Source organism: Bos indicus x Bos taurus, chromosome 8 (assembly GCF_003369695.1).
Source record: "Bos indicus x Bos taurus breed Angus x Brahman F1 hybrid chromosome 8, Bos_hybrid_MaternalHap_v2.0, whole genome shotgun sequence".
NCBI lineage: Eukaryota > Metazoa > Chordata > Mammalia > Artiodactyla > Bovidae > Bos > Bos indicus x Bos taurus.
Window position 1 is genome coordinate 86,055,953 of NC_040083.1, and position 15,966 is coordinate 86,071,918.

The window sequence follows — 15,966 nt, forward strand, 5'->3', positions numbered from 1 at the left end:
GAACCGTTTCCCTATGGGTCTCATTCACTGCACCATGAGATTTCTCCAGACAACCGTGGGTTCCAAGGCTGCTAGACCTGCAGCACAGGAGTTTAACTCTCCTGAAGCAAACAGAAAATAACCTCCAGCATTATCATGGGATAATACACAGTCTCTTTTTCTATAAATTTTTTTTTAATCTTTTCCCTCCTACCTTTAATTAAACACCGTCTAGAGGTTCGAGATGAAAAAAAAAAAAAAATTCCTGTGTGCATGGGAATAACTGATACTCCAAACAGTCTTCTGTAAAACCAAATGGAAACAATGAGCTTGGAGTACTTACCTGGCATTTCTGTTGGCTCCCTTTGTGCAAGTTTTGCTGCAGTAACAAGCAGGAATATCACTGGATTAGGGGCTTGTGTCGTAGTGAAGGGTGTTGGGGTCTCACCCTCCCAATCACATATGTTGTGGGTGGAGGCTCCTGGCTTCCCAGCCCCATGCCACCATGGCCAGGGGTTGCAGGTGTTGGGAAAGAGAGAAGATCAATGAAAGGACCCAATTCAGCCTCCTGAGCAGCTTCATCCCTACTTTAACCAGCTATTCACTTGGGCCTTGACAGTGGGACCTTTGTTGAGGGTTCTGGGGGGCTGTCTGTGACAGAGGTAGAAAAAGCATTATGACAGCAATATTGGAGGGAATTGGGTCTGTGCCTGGATCATTTGGGAGGGGTTGATATTTTTGCTGTAGAAGTAGAATCACAGCAAAGGTTAAATTGGTGAGAGGCACTGCTTACTCCATTTTCAGGCTGTTGGATTTAACTTTGTATTTCCACAGCAGAGTTAGGTCTGCCCTTTAAGGAATGTAGACACAGAGGCTAATATTTACTCAATTTGCAGTTCAAAATAATGAAATGAAAAATTGCAAACTGTTAAGACGATTGCCGATTATGTACTGGCAGCTCACCTTGAATGCTGTGTGGTTTTCTAGCTGGCCGTTGAGACACACGGTATAACATTTTATTGAGTACATTCCCAGAAACATTATCGAGTCTCTTTACTGTGGACATACTTTCTCTGGCCCAGTTCCCAGGCTAATGGACTCACCTTTTAGGATTTTATACTCTGCTCCTTTCCAGTTATTAGTTCTTTTTCCTTAACTGTTGCATTTCCAGCGTCACGGATGTTTTTGATTTGACGTGTTGCTGAGCTAAGTGATTGTTCTGGAACACACGATGAACATTTCCAGTTGCCAGTGGATATACTGACTTCTCACGCAGCACAACTCATCATAAAATGCATGCTTGCCCTTCCGGAGGCACCCAGCATGCCACACCGTCTTCCTTCCAGGCTGTGGTCCTTTGCCCGTGTGCCCTTGACTGCTTGCTGTTCGTTCTCATATTCTGGAAATTATACCTTCATTTAGGATGACCAAATCCAAAAATGCCAAGCTTTGGTGAATGAAATACCCTCTCTAATTAAAAGGAGACTGCTTTGAAGTTGTCCAAATAGGCCAGAGACTGCATCTAATTAAATCACAAGGAGTGTACTGATTCAGATGAACAGGTTAGAGATTAATGAATGAATAATCTGAATAACAAAACATTTTTTTAAAGAGAAACACAAATCAAAAGCAGAGTAGCACATGGACTCAAATCTAAGAGTGTGAGTTGAATGTCATTAGTAAATTCTCTCTTAATCGTGTCTCTGCTCTTAATGAGGTAGCCATGGTACAATACCAGAAAGGAGCCTGGAAATCAGGACAGACCCACTTGTACTTTGTGGATCTGAATTTCTTTTATGTTACTGATGCCTTAAATCAAGATGTCATTTCAGTGGACCCTGTTGAGAGGTCTGCAGAAGATCCTGTTTGTCTGGGGCACAGTTTCTGATTACTCAGAATTTGTACATGTTTGGGGCTGGGTGTGCATATCCAGCTGTCGAAGGGCTGTGGGAAACCTTGACTTCTTAACAAGCCCAGCGACATCAACAATGCATCCTTTCATATGGTCCTTCTGAGGAAACCAGTTGGTTCAGCCCTGAATATATAGGACATTAATAAGTGCTGCTAAGAACACACGCCAAGTACTAGGTTAGGAGCTGATATCACCATGCCATGACAATTTACATACAGTTTAGCTCAAAACCCTACATACTCAAAAGTGATTTAGTTGCTGAACATTCCCTGGCATGCTACTGAATCTTTGAACAACCTGTATCAGATCCTGTGAATCTGTGTTGTATTTTGTTCACATGGTTAGTGCTTATGCCTGTCTTGCACCATTAAGGCCACTTGGAAATAAGATCTTTCTTACAGCTCTTCTTTTAAAAAAATGTTTTTAATTATTTTATTTATTTATTTAATTTGTTTTATTTTTGCTGTGTCTTTATTGCTGCTCAGGCTTTTTTGTAGTTGCAGTGAGTGGGGCTACCCTCTAGTTGCAGAATGTGGGCTTCTCATTGTGGTGGCCTCTCTTGTTCCATAGGACGTTCTCTAGGGCATGCAGGCTTCAGTAGTCGTGGCTCCCGGGCTCTAGAGCACAGGCTCGGTAGTTGTGGCACACGGGCTTAGTTGCTCCTCGGCATGTGGGATCTTCCTGGATCAGGGATTGAACTCGTGTCTCCTGCATTGGCAGGTGGATCCTTTACTACTGAGCCACCAGGGAAGAGCCCCCCTTACAGCTCTTCTTTACTTGTGAGCCTTGGTTAAGAGCTTGACCAATGTGATGGGATGTATAATTGTTCCTCAAAAAACTTTTTACTGTGTGAAGGTAGGTCAAGAGTTTACATATTCCTCACACTCTGTCCCCTCTTAATATTAAATCTTAGTGTGGTACATTTGTCACAGCAGATGTGCCAAGATCAACACATCGTTGTTGTTGTCATTTAGTCACTAAGTCGTGTCTGACTGTTTTGTGACAGCGCGGACTTAGCCTGCCAGGCTCCTCTGTCCATACATTATTCTTTACTAAAATCCATACTGTTCGTCTTTCTTTGAACTTTACCTGGAATCCTTTTTCTATTCTAGGATCCCACCCTGGTTACCACATTGTAGTCAGTCTTTGCTCTAAGCTTCAAAGTGTAGTTTAAAAAAAACATTTTATTTATTTATGAATTTGTATTTTTTTAGGCTGTGCTCTGTGGCATGTGGGATCTTAGTTCTCCAACCAGGGACTGAATCCGTGCTCCCTGTATTGGGAGCACAGAGTCGTAACCACTGGACCACCAAGGAAGTCCCTAAAGTATAATTTTGACCTGGATCAAACTATACACTTAATGTATCATTGCAAGGCAATGAGTCACAGTTAATTTTTTTTCATATTAAATACTCTCCTTTCTTCAAACATCAAAAAACCAATAAGGAGCCAATAAATCACCACTACCTGATTGATGAGATCAAAGATTTGAGTTTTCCAGTAGCTTTACATTGTTTTGCTGGTTTTTTTTTTTTTTTTTAGATGAAGTTCACTCATGTCCAATGGAAAAAGTTAGAGCATCCACATTCTTAATGGACATGTGTGGCCTTAGTAGCGTGGCTTTTAGTATTTACCAGAATGAAGGACCTGTAATTTGCCTTGAGGAGTAACCTCATTTCAGAAAACAATAATTAAGTCCTGAGGAGTTAGGGCAGCTGAGTCCTCCCAGAACTTTTGCTCTCTTTAGGCCTTCCCCATCTTCAGTTAGCCAGTTGGGGGAAAGCATACCAGCACCCGGTAAATCCAAGGGGGACTTTGTATAAAGAAGCTCTCAGGACAGCCATGTGGAAGGCATGACTTGACTCACCACCTTGGACCAGTCGCTGCCTGAACTGGACTGGCAGTGATTGCCAAGGTGGGTCATGGGATGAAGAAGGAGAATAGAAGTCCTTTGTCCAGTCTTGGTGACCTGGAGAAGAACGTGCTAGCCGGGGAGAAGCAGTGGCCCCTAAACGCGAGGTGGAGAAATGCTTCCTTTGTCCTTGTCATGAGCTGTGTCTTTCTGCAGCAGGAATGTGAACGTGTGCTGGCTTCTTCTCAGTGAGACTCTCAGCTCCTAAACCATCACATCTGTGGACCAGTAGTCCTGGTTCTCTGGCTTTTCATTAGTTCTCTGTCTTTTATCCATTAGTCATTGCTGTGTCTCCATGCATCCTCCACATCCTGTCTACTTAGGCAGCCAAAACTTTCCCACAGGGTCTGGGCAGTGGTCTGATGTGCTGATGTAGCATTTAAAGGCCTTTGCTAATCACCTAGTGCAATGTGCTTCTCTCCAGCATTTTTTTTTCCTTTTCTTTTTGGGCATGACATTTAAAAAATCTAATGAAATTAATGTTTGTTCAAAGAGCCACATATGATATCATTCCATTTATATGAAGTGGCCCCAGTACTAAATCCATAAAGACAAAAAAACAAGTTAGTGGTTACAGGGTCTGGGAGAGGTGAGATTGGTGGGGGAGACTGCTAATGGAAATAAGCTTTCTTTTGGAGGTAATAAAATATTGCAGAATTACATAGTGGAGATTGTTGAACAACCCAATATTAAAAACCACTCAATTGGCAGACTTTAAAATGCTAAAATTTGTGATATATGAATTATTTCAATTAAAGACTTGGTGCTTGTTCATTGTACAGATGTTGAAAAAGAAAATAAAAGAGGACTTTTAAATTACTATATAATTTCATGTAACTAATAGTGGGTGACAGTTTTTATTGTTTCTGTTTTTGTGTTTGTCTCATTTTTTTTTCCTTTGGTTGTTCTTGACCCTTTTTGGGCCAGGAAAATTCCTCTTGGAATCTGCTGAGACACTAGACCCTGTTCTCACTTGTTGGAGGTGCAGCATCTCGAATAAGGATAGCCATTCTACAGTGTAGGAGAATGATGATTTTTTGTATATATATAAAACTAGGTCTACTTCGGACTGTAAATGGTGCCCTTATGTCTCAGTTAGGAAGCAACAACAGGGCCTAGTTTTCCTGGAACTTAAGGCCTCAATTCTAAGGACCGCAATGACTGGATATTGTGAATTTATTCACACATTTGACTTGCAGAGGAAATGTGCTAGAGCTCAGGCTCTGCACACTTTCACATCTAAGTCCCAAAGACTGGGGTCCCTGATATTAGCCTTGAAAATTAGTGAATTTTACCTGTTTTTCCAAATATGTAGATGATACTCTTTTGCTTAAATATCCAAACTAAATTTTACCTAGAGTAAATCTTAAGGCTGAAAGAAACTAAAAATCAATTCCCAGGGAAGGTACTGATCAGTGCAACATATTCAGGGAGAATCTCAGCATTTCTAATTTCAAAAGGGACTTTGCATGTCTCTGTGTGTGTGTGTGGGTGGTGGTGGTGGGGGGGATGACATCTGCTCATGAGTCAACAGAAGCGTTTGTATCACCTCCGGCTCTTCTCCCATGAAGAGTGTGCATGTCCACACCCCCAGCTCAGAGGAACACGAAAATACTTATGCTTCCAAATTGAAAGCTGCCTTGGAAGAGCTGGGGCTCTTTTGCACAGTGGAATTGGGCTAATGTGCTTATTTTTCTACAGAGTATGTATTTATTTGACTGTTTCACACCATTTGTCAATTTCTAAGCAGTTAATAATTTTTATTCCTCTTTCAGATGTGTGTATATAGTACAAGTGTGTTTGATTTCCTGTGGTCTCTCTACATTTAAACAGTGCTGAGTGATGGTATGTGTAACATGCCAATTTAAAATTTCAAACCCAAACTGAACCACATTGATTGGCCTGTACGGCTTATGCTTGTCTCTGTCCTGCAGCCCTGAATTCTGTCTGGGTTTCAGTCTTCACTAGAGATGCAGCAGCTGATATCCTCTAGCTGTTTACAGTCCCTTGAGGAGAATTAAAATATATGCAACTATTGATTCAGGGGATGATGTGATTGCCATAGGAGAGGTGTATGGTTCAGGGGATAGTTTTAGAGAATAAAGTTGTTACTTCTGAAAGGTTGATCAAGGATGTTTTATGAAAGATGGTGTGAATGTGTGACTTCTGACACGTGGGTAAGTTTGGACTAGCAGTGACAGAAAGAAGGAATCTTCCGTAACTGAATGAAAAGCCATGAGCCCGTTTCAGAAATAATCTCCCCTCTTGGTTGCTTGGAATTGGGCCTGAATTCTAAGGGCGTTGCAAGCTGATGTTGTTACCTCGCAAGTCCTGGGATTTAGGAACAAGTGGGCAGAGAAGATCAACTGAGACACATGGGTACCCGTGAGTGTAAACTGGCCAGTGTTTGTTGAGCTAAATAATTTAAAGCATCTTGTGTACCTGACTTCTGTCTGAAAATCACTTGTACTCCGCTTTTAGGTCTCCAGATTTTTGAGTAAGGCCTCATCTTAAGGGTTGGCAGAGGGGGTTCCTGAAGTGTCTCGGTGTTTTGTTATGCATGCTCCCTCTCATTTAAGGGAGGCATGCATAAATGCTCGCTCTCATTTAAGGGAGACAAGTTGGGTGGCCCAATATTGAATTATAAACTACCTTTTTTATAATAATTTTTTTTAATTTTTGTGGTAAATACACAAAATTTATCATCTTAACCATTATTAAATGCACAATTCAGTGGCATCAAGTACATTCACCTTGTTGTACAAGCATCACCAATATCCATCTTTAGAACTTTCTCGTCTTACCAAAATGAAACTCTGTCCATATCAAACACTTAACTGCCCATTCTGCCTCCTCCAGCAACCTGTACCCAGTATTCTACATTCTGTCTATGAATTTGACTACTCTATTTGTTTTTCTGTGTCCATCTCACTCAGAATAACCCACCCATGTTGCAGTATGTATCGGGGTTTTCTCCCTTCTAAGCTGCATCATTTGCCATCACATGTGTGTCCCGCTCTTTGATACTGTCAAGCCAGATTCATCCAGATGTGTTGGCAGAGTCACCCTGACAACATATGGCTTCACCATTTCTACCCCCATCCCCCACCTCCAACCAGTGGGACCCCAGTCAAGGCCAAGGTATGGGGTGGAAGTCTTCAAAGCAAACTGCACTGGGATATTAAGAAAGGACTATATGAGGCCCCGAACGGTTTCTAGGTCATCAGTCACACCTACCCATCCCTCCTGGCATCTCAGGACAGGGGACCCATGAGTTTGTGCTGTACTCTCACTTGAGCAAACCAGCTCTGCTCTTGCCCTTGGTGTTTATGACTCTGGGGTGACTGCTTCTGCTGACACTGTCTCTGAGGGAGTGAGGTTACTATTGCCATAAAGATGAGAAACTTCTGTCTTTATGCTTATTGGGTAGATCAGTTCTTGGCTGTTGGCTGCTAATGAGTCTGGGGGCTGGGGTGGGCAAGAGGGAATGAGCTGCTGAAGAAACTCTCCAAATCTGAATTTATTCAGAATTATAACAGGCCTATATCTGAAGGACCACCTGCTGACTCTGGCTCCAGAAGTGTTTAATTTTGCCAGCTGGTGTTTTAATCTTTCTTTTTCCCAAAATGAAACTTGGGCCACATGTTTGCTTCCTTCATGCCTGCTGTAAAGCATTTGCATTTTGCCTGGGATTGCAGAATGATTGCAAAATTGCAGGAATCACTTTTGCTTTGGGGCCAAATCTGATGCTACAAAAGCCCTGTGAATGTTACTGAAACACCTTATCCCTCTGCTGCTGCTGCTGCTAAGTTGCTTCAGTCGTGTCTGACTCTGTGCAACCCCATAGACGGCAGCCCACCAGGCTCCACCGCCCCTGGGATTCTCCAGGCAAGAACACTCTAGGTGTACTATAAACATCGGGCAGTTTTGCTAAAACACTATTGTCTTTGCATGAAAAGCAGAATAAAGCCCTGAAGAGAAATCTCATTAATGTGTGTGCTATGCTCTTTTGCCCAGGGCAAGCGGAAGTTCCTGACTCAAGTGACCCTTTGGGACAACTGGATGGACATGACAGCCCTGTTCCAACTCTGAAAGGTAAACCGTGAAGTGTTCTTTGAATGCAAGCATTTGAATGTGTTTTCAGAGTACCATGCAGAGTGACTCACTGTGCCACTCTGCTCAAGGCTTGGCCTGCTGAAATGGATGGTCAGGGTCTCCCATGGCCCAGTGCTGCCCCATGGGTGGGTGTAAAGCTGAATTCCACCTCTGTACTCCAACACTGAATCATATCTCAGAGACAGGGTTTGGGGTGAAGTAGATAAGAATAACTTTATTGCTTTGCCAGGCAAAGGGGGCCACAGCAGGCTAATGTCCTCAAGACTACGTGTCCCAACCTGGAGTGGGAAGTGAGAAGTTCTATAGGAATTTCTGGTTCAAAGAACTTCATGGTTCAAAGAGGGAGTGATCAGCTTGTGGATATTCTTCTGATTGATTGGTGGTGAGGTAAGTAGGAGTCAGCACCGTCAATCTTCTGGTTCCAACTGATCTAAGATCTGTAAGATTGTGAGCAGCATTCTGTTAACTTCTCCTACCTGGTAGGGATTTCAATATCTGCATAACAGCTCAGAGATATTATTATGTGTACCACTTGAGGAGGAACAATGACCCTACTCCAAAGTTGCACTATTGTTGTGTTGTTTTGTTTTTTTGACAGCTCCTCCTTTGTCTCTGCATCTCCTCCCTTCCCTGATTAGCAACTGTTTGAACCTGCCCATTGGAACTCAGGCAAAGTTATGAAGGCTGCTCTTGTTTTTTAGTCGCTAAGTCCTGTCCACCTGTTTTGTGACCCCATGGACTGTAGCCACCATGCTCCTCTGTACATGAGATTTCCCAGGCAAGAATACTGGATTGGGTTGCTATTTCTTTCTCCAGGGGATCTTCCCAACCCAGGGATCGAACCTGTGTTTCCTGCATTGGCAGGCAGATTCTTTACCGCTGAGCCACAAGGGAAGCCCCATCATGAAGGCTAAATGAAACCTGTTTCCTGTAATCAAGAAATGGGGGCATACAGAAAGGCTTTTGTGCCCAGGAGTTCCACAGGGTCCTGCTTGGTATCAGGTGCAGTGGCATGCCTCCTGAAGCAGTTTTGAAAGCTGGGTGGAGCTTGTCAGAAACTGGTGGGTGGGTGGGAGATGAGAGGGCAGGGGTAGACAGATGGCCACTGAAGGGAAGAAGGAGATTGAAGGGAAGAAGGAGATTGAAGGGCCCTAGGACCTGGACTCCTGGCTTGGCCATGAAGTCTCCTGCTGACAAGGTCTTCTCGGGCTATTCTCCAGATGTAATTGTCCAGACTAGGGAGTGCCTCAGGTGGGCAAGTGGCCCTCCTCCACAGGTCACCAGAGCGCAGGTTATTTGTCTTCTTGCTCCAGTCTTTCCCAGAGGTCACTGCCAAGATCACTGCTCACTTGGCACACTTTGTAGGCATCTTAGATTTGAAAATCAGTAGACACCATTTCTTGTAATGCAGCCCAGTCACTTGACGATGTGGTGCTTTGCTCCCTTCATCCCCTGTCACCATATTGCCTCAGTCAGCCCAGGCTGCCACAACAGAACACCACAGGCTGGGCGGCTTAATCGGTAGACGTTTACTCCTCACGGCCCTGAAGACTGGAAGTCTGAAATCAAGGCGCTAGCATTGCTGGGGTCCTAGTGGCATGCTGGGTTTGTAGACAGTGTGGTTTTGCTGTGTCTTCACAGGGAGAGAGAGAGTGGGCTCTGGTCTCTTCTTGTCTTATAAAGACTCGAATCCCATTATAGGGATCCCACCCTCATGACCTCATCTAACCCTAATTACTTCCCAAAGGTCTCACCTTCAAATGAGGCACCACTACCACACAAGTGCTTAAGGCTTCAACATGTAAAATTTGCGGGCACGCAGTTCAGTGTATAATAATTAACTGTTAAAACAGCTACTTTATTTCTGTTTAGCTTCTTTTTGTAAGCATTATTCAGAGCCCAGACATCCAGAAATTTCTCAGCCCCCTGCATGTTGAGGGTCCCTGTGTCCCCTCAGGATTGTGTTCACCTCCACGCGCCCAAGGCTGGGTCTCCTGGAGACTGAGTAGAAATGACTCAAGTCCACCAGTCTCAGCTGAGTGGAATAGATGTCCCTCTGTGTCCTGAAAGAACCTCTTGGGATCACACAAGGAACTTCCACATTCTGGCCTCAGAATAGTTGTTTAAATTCACAGAAATAGAGTCGTAGATGTGGAAAGCAAATGTTTGGTTACCAGGAAGGAAGGGGGCAGGAGGGATAAATTGGGAGAATGGGATTGATATATACACACTACTATATGTAAAATAGATAACTAATAAGGACCCACTGTATAGCACGGGGAATTCCACTCAATATTCTGTAATGACCTATGTGAGGAAAGAATCTAAAAAAGAATGGATACATATAGATGTATAACTGATTCACTTTGCTGTCAAGCAGAAACTAACATAACATCGTAAGTCAACTACGGTCCAAGAAAAATTATAAAGCAAATGAATAAACAGGGTGTGTGGATCAATTTGCTGTTGGTGGTGCCTTGTGTGTGGAGGCTCCTTGATAATAATTTTCCCCTTTCGTATCTTATGCAGTAAATATATAGGTTAGTTTCCTCACATTGACCCCCTCGCAGTCCTACTGTGGTCACTGTGACCTTGCACAGAGTCAGGATGTTTGGAGGAGAGGGCCCTTTTTGGCTAGGTAGGGATGTATCTCCATGGCGACCAAGATCTGGGCTCTGGAAATTTGTGTACCATGCTGGGCCTTAGGATAGATTTCTTAGGAAGAAAGGTAGTTTTTGGTGGTTAGATTCTGAAGTCATTTTTCACAAGTGTGATTGAGCTCACAATCTAGTATTATAGAGACTCAGATCCATCACAGGGGTCCTGCCCTCACGGCTCTTGCCCAAAAAGGGACTTGCCCCACTCTTGCTTTATTCTCCCCTGGCCTCCTCCTCACACCCTCAATGATGGAAGGAACTGGCTTGGCAATGCCAGACTTATTAATCCACACACTTTTTTTTTGTTTAAAGAGCTTCAGGGAGCATTACTCCTTGGCCACATTTGGCTTAAATCATATATAAAAAGTAATAATAGTTGAATGGACTGTATGAGCTATTTCTTTAATCCAGTTACCGTTTATGATGCCCATGCATCTGTAAAACTGCAGGCAGGTGAAAATGGCTAGCGGGCAGTCTGTCACTGGGTGAAACAGAATCTAAGAATTAGTTACAAGCTTAAAAAGCATTTTAGTTCAGATGTACTGGGCCAGGATTGAGCACTTAACATATAATTGGTGGTTGGTATTCAGAGAGGGAGATCCCAGAGCCAATATAGAAGGAAAAACAATACAAAAGGCGTGATTTGCAGCTGAAACGTTTGCCTGAAATTTCTGTATGCCAAAGTACTGTCATCGTTAGGACTGAAGCTGGCCTTAGGACTCTGGTAATAGTATTTAACAGGAGTTTTATATTCTTTACCATATTAGATACACGATTTATTATTATTGTACTTACAAAAGTGTTCATTTGGCCTAGAAACCATTTGCTCTTTTGTTCCAAGGCTGTATTTTAAATGCATATGTAACTGGTTTTGTAAAATCAGTACTTTGGAATGTGTGTGGGCAGAGGATCATTTCTGAGAGCCTGAGCTGGTGGTGCTCCTCTTGTTCGTCTTGCGTCCTCCAAAAATAGACCTGCTTGCTTGTGTCTCCTGCCTAGGAGAAGGGTGCTCATCATCCCGGCTGAAACCAGAAGGGGAATTCCTGACTCTCTGCACTTGAAGCTGTGTTGCAATTAGAGGTGATCTCAAGGGCGTTCTAAATCACAGGGCAGGAGTTGATGCCTTACTCACCAGGCTGCCCCCTGCTATTTGTGACATGTTATGTTGTGGTGCTGAACTGAAACTTCCTGGGACAGAGAAAACAAAGCCATCAGCAGAGTTCACCCTGTTGGCATGGAGACCATGCCTGATATCTGTTTCTTGGGTGCCTGATCCACCTAGGATGCAGGGATTGATTAGCATATGTGTTGGGTGCATTTCTGGTTTATTCTGGGACTCTTGGTGCATGTGTGAGTGTGTGTGAGCATGTGTGTGATTGTTTCCTGGAGTTTATGGAGAGTAGGGTCTCCAAGGCTGATGGGTAAACTTGAAAACAGCACTCTACTTGCAGTAGCTTAGGTCTGTGGCTGGGAACTTCAGGCCAAGCTCAAGCTGTGAGTCTGGGCCCCTGCACCTCCCCTCTGAGTGGCCCCCGGCTGGTCATGGAAATCTGGGGCTCCCCTAGACGGTAAGCAGAGAGTGTCCAATGTTGCACCACTTCCTTGGACAAATTTAATGTGAGTTTCTGGGCTCTGAGCCCTGGCCACTCTCCAGGTGAAGGCTGATCATTGAGCTCCCTTGATCCTCCTGCAGCCAGAATTTTCTGAGCCCATTGGGCTGCCCAGGATCTGAACAAACTGAACATTGTTGGGAGAAAGCCAAAACGTACAGATGAGAGATTTCAAAGTGAACAAGTCCTATGCAGAGTGGATTGGGTAGCATAGGACCTCATATACACATATGAGAGCCCTCTCTGTGGGAGGGCAGGGATGCAGCCTGCTTCTCAGAGTGGTGAGGCCAGTGTGGGCCTCCAAGCCTTCGTCTCTGCTTCTCCTTCTCCTTCTCAGTGTACCCTCTCACTGTTTCAGGATAACTGCTGCGACCTGCCCCTCAGCTGGGATGGAGTCATGGTAACCGGTGGCCAGTGCCTGGCTGGACTGTCCATTGTTGTCCCTACTGAAGGTGACAGACAGGCAGTCGCCCTTTCTCAGCCCACTGGGTTTGAACACCAAACTGCACTGGCCTTGTTCTTGTGTGCTTGTCTAACGTGTGTCCCAGGTGTGTGCATCTGTGTGTGCGTTTCTGTCTGTATGAACCTCCCAGAACCCCGCCACTGAGAAGTCAGCAGCTTGTGTGTACTCCCAGTTGCCTGTGTTTTTCTGTGTGCTTCTCTCTCTGAGTCTGCCCGTGTCATCTGGTTTTCTGGGTCTAGCTCTGTCTTCTTGTGCCCGACCATCTGTGTGTGTGTGTGTGTGGGGTGGGTGTGTGTGTGTGTGTGTGTGTGTGTGTGTGTGTGTGCATCTGTGTCCCTGTCCCTTTAAGAGGATGTGCTACGTGTGTTGTTCAGCCGCTCAGTGTGTCTGACTCTTTGCGACCCCATGGACTATAGCAACCCAGTGTGACCCTGTTTGTCCAAAGGCCTCCCTCCTTCTCTCTCTTACCTTTCTTCTTCAAACCCACTATAGTCGTTTCCAAGGACTGTCATTACAAAGTACCACAAACTGAGTTCCATAAACAACAGAAATTTGTCCTCGTGGTTGTGGAGGCCAGAAGTCCAAAGTCAAGGTTTTGGCAGGGTTCGTGCCTTTGGGAGGCTCTGTGGGAGAAGCCATCCACATCTCTCTGAGCTTCTGTTTTGCTGGCAGTCCATGCAGTTCCTGGGCGTGGGGCCACATCATTCCAGTATCTGCCTGTTTTCATGTGATCTTTTCTGTGTCTGTATTCAAATCTCCCCCTCTAAAGAATACTAGACATTTGATTAAGGCCCATCCCTATGTCCTCATCTTAATTTGATTATTTCTGCAATGACTCGATTTCCAAGTAAGGTCACATTCACAGTTTGCCACTATCTCACTGGAGGAACACAGTTCACCCCACAATACCCTCTTCTCCTCCAAAGACTCTTACATACTTTTCTCCATTTCTCAGGTCCTTTAAATTTCATTTCCCCATTTTTCTCATTGTCTCTGATTCTCATTCTTTCTAGTCTTACACCCTCCTCTGACCCTGGTAAGCTCCTCCTCCCACCCTTTCTGCAACTGGTTCCATGTAGACCACTAGACAACTCAATGGGAGCGTCTAAGTGGGAGTGGCCCCTGCCACTGCCCCTGACTGATTTATTGGCCTATAAATACTTCCTTCTGGGAAAAGCAGCTTTATATCCTCCATGCAGCTCTCAGGGTCCCCTCGTCACCTGCCCTTCCAGGCAGGTTGTTTTATTTCCCACCAGTCAAAGCCCTGTGACCTTGTAACCCTGGTACACATGGCTTTCCTTATCTCCTCCCCAGGCCAGCCAGTGTGACCTGGTAAACAGGCAGATCCTCAGACACTTTAGTCATTTAACCACATTGGTGACTACGTGGATGGTCAGTTGGGGTAAAAAAATCATTCATCACTGATCTGACTGTGAGGTCAGGAGTGGTGTCCTCTGGAAATGAGTTCTCCTGTTACCTCTGTCTTTAGTGTGTTTTCATGCTTGGATTGAGCTCACTGTGCAGAGTTTAGGGGTGAGCAGAGAGCTGACCTGGGCACCAGGGAGATGGAATTCATTAGCATCAGTTGTTGAAGTGACCTGCTGTGAGGAAGGGGAAACCCTTTCGGATAATCAAAAGGGAAGACTTCTCCTCTTTGAATGCTGTGGAAGACTGGCCAGATCCAACTTAGCTGGATTCCCAGTCACAGGTGCTAGCTCCTCCCAGCCTGTTCAGTGGCAGCTGGAGAGGTTTGGAGCAGCTCTTGAGGAAGCCCTTGTGAACTAGAGGAGGGCTTAGCAATAGCCAGGACAAATACCATATTTCACACATAAAGGAAATGAAACCGAGAGATGAAGTGGCTGGCTGGGAGTTAACCACCAAGAGAAAAAGTAGTATTGTGCTTAGTCTTCTGAGAACTTTCATTCTGTTTTCATTTTGGCCTCCAGTGAATGAATGATGGTTGTAACGGTGGACCAAATTTATTTGGCCACCCTCCCACTTACATTACAGACGAGTGCTCAATAAAATATTCATCGAAGATGTAAATGATTAGATGAACTTGCAAGAGAGTTGGAGAAACGCCCAGGAGCCAGGATTAGGAAGGAAACAGAACTGTGACAGTCCTGGGCTGCTGAGGAAGGAAATGCTGAGGTGTTCCATTCTGTTTGCAGCCTTAGGGAATGGCCCAGTTTTCATGGGAAAAGGTTTATGTGAGATAAAGAGTTGGATTCTGCAGATGTCATGCTATTTATGACGTGAGCTCTCCAACAGTGAGAGGCAGTGTCACCATGTGGCCGTGGGCAGATGTGGATGCATCCATGGACTCTGGAGTAGAGGGGTACCAATAAGACAAGGACACCTTAGCAAAAGCTGGTACAGGCAAAGACAACTGCAGACACATCAAATCCTTTCATGCTTTGATGCTGAAAGAGCTTACACTAGAGCAAATATGCAGAAGTAGAAAATCCTGATTTTGAGATTACATGAAATAACTAAATATGCTAAAGTTACTGATTTCACTGGAATTGGATGGATTACATTTCCTTCAAACAGGAAAAGTAAGGGGTTGAGACAAAAATCAAGTTTGGTTTTAGGAAATGAAGGAATTTACATTCCTTATATCTTAATATGGGCTTCCTTGGTGGCTCAGATGATAAAGAATCTGCTGTAATGTGGGAGACCCAGGTTCAATCCCTGGGTTGGGAAGATCCCCTGGAGAAAGGAATGGCTACCCACTCCAGTATTCTTGCCTGGAGAATTCCATGGACAGGGGAGGAGATTTTCACTCACTAGCCCAGGAAGGTGAGGAGAGGGCTTGCCTCAAGCCTGGCTCCAGATGGGACAAACAGGAGGCTTTCCCATGAGAAATCAGACTTGGACCTGCACCTCAGGAAACTAAATTTACATTACCAGCGTGTTATGGAAGGATCAAGAGCCCAAGAATTAACATAAAAACTTGGCACTGCCTATTTCAGGAACCCAGTCCTCAAGGGATTCCCACAGAAAAACCAGCCCTGCAGTGAAAAATTACAAAGTACACTCAGAGAGGCCCAGGATGAGTGATGAGTTAGTAAACAATGAAGCTGAAAGGATTAAAGGTAAAGGAAGAAAAAGCAGTGGTGGGTTTGAAATGGAACCAAAGAGACCTTCTGGAAATGAAAAGTATAGTAGATAAAATAAGAAATTTGATGGATAGTAGTAGATGGCACAGAGCTAACGATTATAAAAAGATAGGGAATGTAAAGTAGAAGAGCAGGGAAGGCTCTTATAAGGAAGTTCAGCATATATCTAGAAGGAGATTTCAAAGGAGAAATAAA

At 44.3% G+C, this 15,966-nt stretch overlaps 1 protein-coding gene across 2 annotated transcripts in view; it reads left to right on the forward strand.

Annotated features, from left to right (window-relative positions):
* Positions 1-15,966, forward strand: part of ROR2 (receptor tyrosine kinase like orphan receptor 2) — a 236,213-nt gene that overhangs the window by 172,824 nt on the left and 47,423 nt on the right. For both annotated transcript variants that reach the window (XR_003512358.1, XM_027550351.1), the window contains exon 2: positions 7,821-7,898. Coding sequence is in view for 1 of the 2 variants with exons in the window: in XM_027550351.1 (XP_027406152.1) it covers positions 7,821-7,898 (78 nt within the window). In the remaining variant the exon portion in view is untranslated. The remainder of the gene's footprint in view (positions 1-7,820; positions 7,899-15,966) is intronic.